We start from the raw sequence: 11,858 nt of genomic DNA, 5'->3' as shown, positions 1-11,858 counted from the left end.
TGTTTTATATAGCATCTTTCGTGTATCACCCAAATTTTTTAAATTAAAATGAGTAATTAAATATTTTATTATGATATTAAATAAGAATAAAGTGAGGAAATATTTTTAAAATGAATTTTTTTTATTAATATGTTGCATGCAAATTTAAATTTTGAAATGCAAACTTTAGTTGGATTCAATTATGATCATAATAATATTAAAATTTAGTCTGTTAAAAAAAGTATTTTCAAATTGATATAGTATTTCAATTTAAAAGAAATAAAAGCATATAACTAAAAAATTAAACACTCAACATGTGAGAAATTATGTGATTTAACGAAAAAGATAATATTTTTTTTCAAAAACCACCGTAATTAAATTCCCTGATTTTTTTTCGGTTAAACCCTAAAATATTCCTAAAAGTTTCAATTCTTTTGAATCAATTATATGATTAATCATCAGTCCAAGACTTAAACTTAGTTCACTTAAAACATTTTATCTCTCCACGAGAATGTATGTTTAAGAATAAATACTTTAATTTATCAAGAGTAAATATTTTTATTAGAAAAAGAAAGAAATGAAAATATAAGTTGGATTATTATGATTATTTATACGATTTTTTAAAATTATCTATTATGATTAATTATAAGATTTCTTATTTTTTTATTTTTTATCCTGTTTCTTAAAAACAAATTAACAATACTTAAGAAGGGATTCAAATCCATTAAATTTACTTATATTTTTCTGAAAAAGGATGGACCAGTCTACACGGGACTAGGAATTAAGAAATTCAGTGACCTAATGATATGACTCAACTTGGTGACTGGGGGAGGAGAGAAAAGCAATTAGCTATAACATTCTTTTTTAAGGCAAAGTCATGGGTATGAGCTGATCAATGATAGATTCTCGTGAAGAACATACATCTATGATTATTTCATATTATGTACTATTTTTTGCACTCGTTATATTAAAAAAAACAATTTCTTTGTGCACTTTCTCTGTCAAAAAAATTGATATATAAAGAAAAATAAAGTGTAAAAAAATATATCATGATACAACTATTTTTCTAAAGAATATTATGAATTTATGGCAGTGGGTTTACAGTTTACTACTATAGATATAAACTATTTATATAAGAAATTGCATTTATACAACTAATTTGTATAATATTTTATATATTATAATAATAAACAAAAAGATAGAAAAAAGATGAGAAAATGTAAGATAAAATAATTTAAATGAAAATGTAAGACAAATATTTGGCAGAGGTGTAGTGTCCAAAAATAGTTTTAACTGCCTAGGAGCCCCAACAAGGGTAAGTCCAGATCCGCAGTGACAAATTCTCAAGATTGTAATTGGTTCCTTTTTTCTGTCTTAATGATGTAATTTGTTCTGAAATGCCAAAAGTCTCACTGCGGATGGCATTTGATTTACTAGACTCCTAGTTAACTTTTGCTGTGCAAACTACCAAGAAGATTTACATATAGAATCTTGTAGAGGTCCTGTAGTTTAAAGAAAACGTGACAACTAAAGAAGCAAGCAAATTATAATTCTCCAAAGACAACCTCTCTCAAAAGTCTTAAACCACAGCTCATTCATGGCAAAAGAGAAAACAGAACAAGAGAACACAAATCTACAGCTTAGTCAATTTCCAAGAAGCAAGGAATCAAATTATAATACTCTAATCAGCTTGATAGAGTTGGACTGGCATTGTTCTATGAACGCTAGAGAAAAAGCATCATCCATTCAGCAGGACAGAGTAAGAGCATTGAAGACAAATTTATACCCGATTGACACTAGACTGGAATCATTAGATGAATAGAAGGCAACTGGCCCATTTCAAGGTATATCAGTCAAGAATGCTGCCGTATGGAAAATTTAAATCCAGCCCTATCTTCATCTGGGTGAAGTACATTTTAATTCAAATAATAGATAAAATGAATCTTAAAAATAAGAAACCTAAGAACTAAACATATGATTTCAACTTTATTATTTATCATAATTTAAATTATTTAACAATTATGATAATTAATTTATATTCTCACTAATTGTAAGAAATAAGAACGAGAGAACATGTGTGTGTCAGATAGAGTATCAGGTGAGAAGAGTAAACCTTGACAGCACAATCATATAAGTATAGTTAAGATTGTTTTCATTAGTTTCAATCTGGATCATCCATTTAAAAATTACGGTTGGGATTCGCTTTTCTCAAAGTCTCATTTCTCACTAGATATGCTTTCATATACAAGTGTGACTTCAAAGTAGGTTCAGGGGCAGGCAGATACATATCCAAACCCACCCTCACTTTTGCAAATTGGTAAAAACCCAAACTCACTCAGTCAAAGCATACTTCTCCATCAAAATCAAGGCATCAGATATGAGTAGCCATGGTTTAAAGATTTAATTGACATACCTAGAGAAAACACTCTGATTGTAAACTTCTGGTGACTCGGAAAGAGTATCACTGATTCAACAGAGTTAATTACATGGAAGAGTTCTCTCATGATAAAGACTTCTTAATTTAATCCAAAATAAACCATTGCAAGATATACAATGCATGAAAGAGGAACAATACTGATTAATATATATTAACAACGATGTAAAGATGTAAAGCATGCATAATGCTTGTGATATTCTTTTCAGAGAAGAATGTATTAGGGCACATTAACATTAAGTATGCAGTTTGCTGCTCATACAGTTATTCACAAATCCAAGTCTCGTGCACAAAAATCTGGAATTCTCAACAGAAAGAAGTGGATTCAAACTCTGTCAGATACATACCTGGCAGCCAGTTCCAGTTAGCAGTTGCAGAGAGTCAAATCTGCAATGAAATCTCAACTTCGTAGAGAAAATTCAATCAGATATGATTGTTGATTTGCCATATAAAAAAAAAAAAGAAGAAGAAGAAATGTACTCAAAACTGGGTTTCATTTTGATGAAGGGGGAATAAGATTAAGAGTACCAAGGAGGGAAGGCTAATTAGAAGAATATTATATATAAATTACAAGAAAGAAAGGAAGAATATTATTTAATCTTAGCATCAGCTAACAAAACCGTTATTCATATATTGCTGCAGATAAACAATCGTTAAATAGTACAATGATAGAGCAGCCTACTTTGTTTCCATTCAAGAAAGCGGTATAAAATAATTATCACAATTTTCAGGAGTGGTGTTATATGCATCCAGCATTGAAGCAATGTAAATTTGAGCAAGATGGCTCAAATCATTGCATTTCTTTTTGGGTATGGAAAAAGACTAAAAGTAGTATGACCTCAAATTTAATACTTGGAAACATATCTATGTTATCTAACTTAAAGATCTGATTTTGCTACCATTATATTCCAACGGCATTACAATTAAGAGGTTAGATGATCAAACATAATACTAAGCAGGCAAAAGAATCCTACTACCACCCATAATATGCAAATACAAAGCAAGACACAAGGTAAGAATAACCGATGACTTAGCTCCAACATATCTAACCACCTCCAGTCCTTTGCCCAGAACCTCTTCATGAACCTTACTAACACTACTCTTGAATCCATCTGATATTCTCCACAGCAAAAACGCCACAAATGACCTCACAGTTTCAATCGTCACTCTCCCAGTGACATCAAGCACGAACCTCTGGTTCACGGGCACCAACAGCGTTGACTTAATCTGTTCAAGCCACCCAACATCCTGAACACCATTAACTGAGCTTCCAATTTTGAGCTGCTGCAGAAGTGCCTCCTGTTTCAGGCACCCTTCTTCACTCACCGGAACAACAACAGGAGACACAGACAAACCCGAATTCGACCTCACACTCCGGTTCGTCAAAACCTGGTGAGAAGTTCTAACAAAGGTTTCAACAGCACCATTACACATGGAAACCAAAATCCCCTTCACATTCTCCTGGTGCTTCGGATTCGACAATCCGGCCAACATTTCGTCATAGGTATTCACATCCTTTGTCTTATCAAGAAAAACAGCAACAGCAGTACTCACAAAAGTCTGCACACAATCCCCTATAAGCTTCCCACACCTCTCATCACAAATCACATTCACCCATCCAGGAACATCCGATTGAGACCTCGTGCCGACGGATTCGGCATCGTAGAAACCCAAAACCAAGTTCCTCGCAAAGCTTCCCACCACAACAGACACAAAACCCGTTCCAGCCTTGGAGAAAAGCCTCTCCAACACCCTATCGGAGAATCTAGAAGCTTCCGCGGTGATTTCCGAAGGAATATTATCCTTGTTGCCGTTATAATCGTTACCCGCGTGTGATTTATACCCTAGAAAAATCCCGAGCGTCACAGCCTCGGAAAGCCTAGCCAGCGACGTTGAGAAGTCGTTCGATTTTGCGATTTTGGCTAACTGCTTCAAACTGTTGGGGATTTCGTCGGATTCGGAAGCGAGGAAACGGTTCAAGTCGTTGGAGATAACGGCAACGATGTCCGCGGAGTTGGAAATTAACTCGGCGAGGGAAACGAAGGCTCTGAGGAGCTTGGCAATACGGCGCCGTTTCTGAGCGACATAGGGTGAATTGTAGGCAGCGTAACCGGAGGCACCGAACAAGGCAATTAGGAGAAGGTAGTTTTTGTTTCTTAGAGAGAATTGAAGACTCTTGCTGAGAAGCGGAAGGTCCATGGAAGAGTATCGAATGGCGGAAATGAAAGGGAGCAAGAAAATAAATACAGTTAGTTAGTATTGGAATGGTTGGAGGGAAAATAAATACCTCTCAACTAGCGCACTAACTTTGCTTTGGCTTTAATTGAGTTTCCATTGGCATCCATGAGATGGGGAAATATCTGATAAGCTTCGTTCATATGCCCTATACCGCGCCAAAGAAAGGGTTGTTCAACAGCTGGTCAACCTTCTCCTCGTCGTTTGTTGCAGCTAAGATAGCACAATACACCTGTATTCATACTGTTAAACTTCTAAATCAGACATTTGTAAAAAATAAAATGTTTTTTTATATAATTAATATTTTGGTATTTGTCATGTATAGGACAAATATCTATTTTATATAATCAAAATTTACATTAAATATGTATTTTTGAACATGTAAATTATATAATAGTTAAAACGTGTAATATAAAAAAAATTAGTATATAAATATCTTTAAGAAAAATGGATCTTGTACTGTGAAATGTTTTTATAATGTTACCTAATCATAATAGAGATAGAGATGGTAGTAGTAATGAAATCACATGCGTAAAGAAAATGGTGATATGGTGATGAAAAAGGAACAATAACAATAGTAAAATTAAACTCTTAATAATGTGACGTACTATTTAAGAACAAAAATAATAAAATTTCTAAACTAACGAGTGCAATTAAACTCTTAATAATTGTGACTTACTATTTAAGATGTTATTTTTTTCCATTGTTAGATGGCCTCTAAGATTACTGTTGTTGCTCATCCACTTACACTTTATATTTTCCACGTTTAATATTTTAAAAAATTAATATAAATCTCGATAAAAAAAACATTACAACTATAAAATTTAAAAGTGTGTTAATATATATATATATATATATATAATAATGATTAACATGATCGTTGGTAAATTTCTAAAACATAACGCATAATAAAAAGCAGGTCATCGTAAAAACTAGAGGTCTTCCTTCTAAATTGACAACCTTCGGTTTTTCTCATGCATTTGACTGAAAACTTTACAACGAGGGGGGAATCCGGCAGAGGTATATATACTAACAAGCAGTGTGAAAATCGATCCAGAGTCAAACAGGTGAATCACCAACTTATTCGGTTTGACTTACATTATATTAAAAAAAATTATATATGATTTTATTAATTAATAATTTATACTCCAAATTTATGTGACAAGCAATTAAATAACTACTAACTTAACTAGTAAGAAACTTTTTAAATAAATAAAAGAAAGAAAAAAACTAGTAAGCAACTTTGTCTGGATGCCTTTGTCCATTTCCAAATGACAAAAGACTACACGTGTTCCTCAAAAGCAGAGTACCAGAGTCCACCGTGCAAGTGTAACTTTCAAATTCAAACTAGCATAAACCAAATCCGAAAGAAATCTGAGTGCTCAGAAAAAATCAGCAGTGGAAGAAGATAAATATCCTGTGCATGCGAAGGAGAGATAAAAACCAGATCAAAGCCTCCAACGCCGAGACTAGGCGCTAGCGAGCTTCGGACTTCACCGAGTGTGCGAGTTCCTGCACCCAGACCGTGCGTGCGTCGGCGAGACGACTTAGCTGCTAAGGCTGTGCACCACTCTACGGCAGGGGAACTCTGAGAAGTGAAAAAGGCAACACCGCAAAACGCGCCATTTCCAAAGTGTTTTTTGGGTTTTTAATAAGGGAAGCTGCTCAACCGGTTCGGGTCCCATATCCGGCCGGGTCACCGGGTTTGAGCAAAACCGGCTTGGTCTCACCAGTCGGATCCAAAAGCTAATTCGGCCCAGCAAGGTTACCGGTTCAAGGTCGGACCGGTTTTGATAACTATGCTTACAGGACTATCATTTGATCCGATCATTCAAAGTTAATCAAATGTTCGAATTTTAGTTTTTTTTTAAGACATTAGTTAAAGAATAAGGATATTATGCAATATCCACAATTGGATTCGAGAAAGCATAACCTCCGGCAATTTTGCTGAGAAACAATTATTTGAATAAAGGCCGGAGTGAATACAAATAGAGATCAAATTAAAGTTATTAAGCATATCAAACATTTTGTTCTTTAAGAAAATAATTTTTTTTAATTAGAATTTTCACTTTAATGACTCTATAGTTTTCAAACACAGTTGACAGCAAGGCAATCAGCAGGACGACACCCAAATAAAGAAAGAAACAGAGAGAGCATCCCAAACCCTACTACAACCGCCAAAAATACATGAGAAAATTCAGTATCGATTTTTGACGACAAACAAGAGGTTTTATATACACTTCTTGCACCTATATGGCTATATGATGTACCTTCTGAAACAGAGCTGTCCCTCGGATTGAAGCACATATTTCATCCCATATTCTCATTTTGGATCTCTGAAAAACAGGGATTAAGCATTAAATCACAGTCTTAGCTCCACTCTTTCCTTTTCATTTGAGTTGTTTCAAAATACAACATCCACCTTAGAACCCATAGTCCCATAACAGATGTAGGGAAAAAAAGGATTAACAAGTTCTTTTTACACCTTCACGTAGCATCACAGCATTTTAGCAACTTCATTCGCCATTCATTATATACAAAAGAATGCTCCAGACACCAGCACTTTTGTTATTCCCAACATCAGGCAATCTCTTCATTGTTCTTGGTGCTGAGTGAGGATCTACTGATCCTAAAATTACGACAATCGTGTCTGTTTGAAGTTTCATATCACCTTTGAACCTGTACTGGAACTAACGGGTTTAATGCCATAATCATCATCCTCAAGATCACTGAAAGATATGTCATCTTCATTCACCATGGGATGAGTTGTTCCACCATATCCCCCTATATCAGAATCTTCCTCTGGCCATTCATCATCATCATCATAATCCTGAATAATAATTTGAGAGGGTCGACCACATTTTAGATCCTTGTTTTCAGTTTTAATAATTGAATTTTCCTCAATAACAGACTTATCGGTGAAATGCATTCCAGAACTTTCAACCATGTGCTTATCAGTCTCACAATCTGACATCATGGACAAAGAGGTTGTTCTATATCCATATGTCTGATTAGGCGTGTCATCAGAATAAGCATCATCCAATAAGTTGGGAGTAAAATCATCGTGCTGTGCCTTGTCTCTTGAGTAGGAAGCACTTCTTCCAAAAATTTCAAATTCAGGCTTTGTTTGTTTATGCAATTCCTGCATCCACATTGCTCTTGCTGCCATGACCTGCAAGTGTTAAAACTTAAAACTAAGACATAATAAAAGTTCATCTACCCATTAAAGTAGATATACAGTACTCATCTAAAAGTAGAAGTGCACGTAAACTTTGATGAACATTAGAGACCAAAATTGTTCATGATCAGTGACTAAATCAATCTAAGCAAAGGAACACTTAAATAAATAAACTAAATTTTCCTCATGGCTGAACAATAATAGATCAAACTCATTCCAGTCAAACTATTCTCTTTTTAAATTGTTATAAACATTTCAATCTGGAAGAAAAGATCCCTGTAACCAATTCAAATATCAGATATCCAATCATAATGCATAACTATATTGAGTCAAGAAGAGAATAAAACTTAAAGACACCTAATATATAAAATGCACATTTTTCTTCTCGAGGCTTACTATTTGTTTATCTATCAAGTATGAGATAATTTTTGAAGAATGTAGATTATAAGTACTACCAATACACGTGCCATCAAGTTCAGCACAGACAAAAGGATTACACATTTACAGCATCAGTGGTAATATCCTTTAATTCTTTTTCATAATAGAGAATCACGTGTGAATAGAATGAAACAGAATTTAGTAATTTTCCATGCCAAAAGAATCAAACATTGCTCAATATTTCTCACAAATGAGAAGAAAATTAAAAGAATAAAAAAGATTTTACAAAATGGAGCACATAACAAATAGATTTGCACTAGTCCAAAGAGAGAACAGAGATGGACAGGTAATGACCATATATACTTTTAAAACCAATTGTGCACCACAAATTAAAACTAACACAGACTCTCAATTTCATAGAAATTGAGATTGAGATTTAGAGTTTGTGTGTCTACCATTTCACCACCAAGGCATCTTGAAAGTGAATCATATATCATGAATTCATATCTTATATCTATCTAGTGTGTATATGACAAAGGTAGAGTGTTGGAATATTTTATTGATTGGTTATGTCATATAGGCCCAATAGTCGAAACAATAACAAGAATATTTATAGTGGAACATCTTCCACAAGGTAATGACAATATTTTTTTGAAATCTAAAGAAATCTCCCAAGTGAAATAGATATTTAAATATTCTTTAGATAACCATTGAGAATTAACAATGACAAAACCATTAAGAGACTGCAGTAGTTTCATCTTGTTAAAAGGCAAATCAGAAAGTAGAGTCTATGAATTCCAGAATAAAATAACTTGAACCACGAGAAGGACTTTGAATTGTATTTAACATATAAGCCTTTTCAGCTGAAATGATCAATTTCCATGACGTAGAAAGTTGGGCACTGAGCAGCAGGAGCCAGGAAGTGCCAGGAACCAATCAAATAAACGTAGCAGTAAGGTAACCTTCGCGCCCCGTAATCCATATCATTCAGTCTGGTTTAAAGTATTATTTACACAGATTACTTATATTTTATAACTATCACACACACCACCAAAACTTGGTAATACATTACCCAACTAATCACAAAGGATAATTAGTCATTCTTATCCGGTAATTTAATTCCCAACAGGTGACATTGAAAACCACCTATTTCCAAACTGTGAGCTTGCTCTTCCATCAGATAAAGATATTGGAACACTCCTTCCTAGTTCAAAGGGTCCAGGCAATCATAATTATACAAATAAATGGTGAAACCAATTTAAAATGACTTCGTCACCAACATCTCACAAAATAGGGTGATTGCAAGAGCAACATGAAAGCCAAAAGCAAAAGCCCATGTAACTTACCTGGGGTGTAGACAAAATCCCTGCGTCTTCCTTATTGAGCCTTGAATGCAAAAGAACAAAATACACTTTCCAGAAGTAACTTTCACTCATATGACAAGGGCACAGTTCAATTCTGAGCGCAGCTAATCTAGGAGTCAATCTTTCAACAACCGCAGCATGCTCTTGTTGTGCATCAGACATGTCAAAATCTATGAGTAGAATTCATCACGTCAAAATCTCAAAAGAATCCAATTAAACAATGCAACACGTGACCATATCAATTACCAAACACTAACACTGTCAATGTGTTTCCATCCAAGTTACGAAGGGATGTAATGTAACACGCTATAATTAATATTCAAGAGTGACCGATCTGTTCTATAACTGTAACCAAATTAAAATTCGAAATGTGCATTAATTAATTAATAATTCAGTGATCCGATCCAATAAAAAGAGGTTACCGTCGGTGTCATCTTCCTCATCAATAGGAAAATCCAACCACGTCTCGGGATGCATAGCAATGTTCATCGCGAAGACCAGCACCTCTTCGGTAATTCCAACCGCGCGTTGCTCGAGACCAAAATCCCCTTCCGAATCGGATCCCACCGAAACCGAATTAGAGTGATTGGAAATCGCAGCCTCATCCAATTGCAGTTCTTCGTTCGGAGAAACAGCGCGATGATTGGATTGATCGGAAACGAACGAAGAGGGATCGGATTGAGAATGAGAATGAGAATCAGATGGCGGTGGAGCGAGGAAGGAGGCCATTCCCCAAAATTGACGAGTTAGGGTTTGCTTGATTTCGTCGAGGTCCTCTTTGACTCCAGCACGATCTTGCGTTTCTTCGTCTTCTTCAGCTTCTGATCCGAATGCATTTTCTCGTGCCTCGTGTTGCTGTTGCGCGGGGTCTCTCGATGAGGTGGTAGGTGGATCCAGTACGATGTCGTTTTCGTCGTCTACGTCGCCATCGAGTCGGAGAGAGTTTGCGAAGGAACGAGCCAGCCATGACATTGTGTTTTTTTTTTATGAAATGTGACCTGTGAAAAAGGTTTATGGTTTCGAATTTTTGATTCAAGAGAGGGTAAAGGGAGGAGGTTGGGGGCGCCGATCAGGTGGTTTGTGCACTACGGTGGGCGTCTACTTTAATTAGACACGTCGCTCTAACTTCTTGTCACCGCCCCAACGAAATACGAAACGGAACTTGAAATGCAGATGAGACAACGAGGAAATCGACCCAGGTCGCACGTGCATATCAGTAAAATGGAGGCAAAAAATCAAGAGTCAGAAATTAGAATATTATTTTAAAATATTATTAATACGTCTTAATTTTTTTAAAAAATATATATTATAACTTAATTCTTAATAAAAAAATACTTTATTTATTCCTTAACAACTATAAGCCGTATAACATAATGCATTGAGCTACAAAAGTACAAATGCATGCCCCTTTTGCCTTCTTGTTTGTGTTTTTTTTTTCATATTTTTTAGAAACAATTCTGTTTAGGATTCAGTTGAACATCAAATGTAGATAATTCTCTTTGAAAACTAAAATTTAATTCCTTTTGTGAAAAATTGACCTTTTATGCTAAACTCAACTTCTACTGATTTTTTTTCTTTTGTATTTAGAACAATAATATATAAATACATATATATTTTAAATAGATATTACAAACAAATTGTTGACTTAAATGGAATTAGACTTAGTATTTTTAAGCAAGATTTTAGATTTAAGCCTTCTAAATGAAAAAAAAATATAATTTAAAAAAGATCTATTAAAATTAATCAATCAAAATTTTCAAAACAAATTAAATAATAATAAAACTCACAAATAATTCATATCAACAATATGATTATAAAAAATTATAAACACCTATTTAATATTTTTTTATCACATTATATCATTAACCTTAAATATCTATAATTTTGGTGCAAATGCAGTATTTCTTTCTCTGTAAGCGTGATTGCATCGTTTTCCTTGTTTCTAATATTCTATGCATTCTGCATTGGGTTATATCAGGACCGGAAGTAAAGCTTTTCTCCACAAAACATGCTATTGTTAATTCACTCACCCTATTTACTAAAGCACTCCCCTTTAGATTTTTCTTCCAAAAATTACCGCCCCCTCCCCAAAGGTTGGAAACTGGTGGTGTCATGTGTCGGCAGTGGGAATGGAGAAGAGACCTCTTTCAATGGGGAGTTGACAACTTGGTCCAATTGAAGAAGAAGTTGGGCGTGGGTGGTGTATGGATGGTAGATTCAAGTGGTGCATACACGGTTAACTCAGCATATAAACACCTCATGGAAACATATTATACAGATATTGAAGGGG

The 11,858-nt window shown here is 34.6% G+C and overlaps 2 protein-coding genes across 3 annotated transcripts; both read right to left on the bottom strand.

Moving 5' to 3' along the window:
• Positions 1 to 3,287: 3,287 nt before the first annotated feature.
• LOC100795337 (protein PHLOEM PROTEIN 2-LIKE A10) lies at positions 3,288 to 6,632 on the bottom strand. Of its 2 annotated transcripts, none has more exons than XM_014774468.3 (3): positions 6,093 to 6,632; positions 4,721 to 4,891; positions 3,288 to 4,592 (listed from the first exon to the last, which is right to left on the bottom strand). In XM_014774468.3, exons 2-3 carry the CDS (start codon positions 4,789 to 4,791, stop codon positions 3,365 to 3,367), a joined length of 1,299 nt encoding a protein of 432 aa, XP_014629954.1. In that variant the 5' UTR covers positions 4,792 to 4,891; positions 6,093 to 6,632; the 3' UTR covers positions 3,288 to 3,364. The 2 variants fall into 2 exon arrangements, with proteins under 2 accessions (XP_014629954.1, XP_014629952.1); XM_014774466.3 differs by having other exon boundaries at positions 4,721 to 4,880.
• A 167-nt stretch (positions 6,633 to 6,799) lies between these two features.
• LOC100794286 (uncharacterized) lies at positions 6,800 to 10,746 on the bottom strand. The gene is made up of 3 exons (XM_003523979.4): positions 9,991 to 10,746; positions 9,551 to 9,738; positions 6,800 to 7,820 (listed from the first exon to the last, which is right to left on the bottom strand). The coding sequence occupies exons 1-3, from the start codon at positions 10,538 to 10,540 to the stop codon at positions 7,311 to 7,313; spliced, it is 1,248 nt and encodes a 415-aa protein (XP_003524027.1). The 5' UTR covers positions 10,541 to 10,746; the 3' UTR covers positions 6,800 to 7,310.
• Between the last annotated feature and the right edge of the window lie 1,112 nt (positions 10,747 to 11,858).

Source organism: Glycine max, chromosome 4 (assembly GCF_000004515.6).
Source record: "Glycine max cultivar Williams 82 chromosome 4, Glycine_max_v4.0, whole genome shotgun sequence".
Taxonomy (NCBI): domain Eukaryota; kingdom Viridiplantae; phylum Streptophyta; class Magnoliopsida; order Fabales; family Fabaceae; genus Glycine; species Glycine max.
This window is presented reverse-complemented; position numbering and strand designations above follow the sequence as displayed.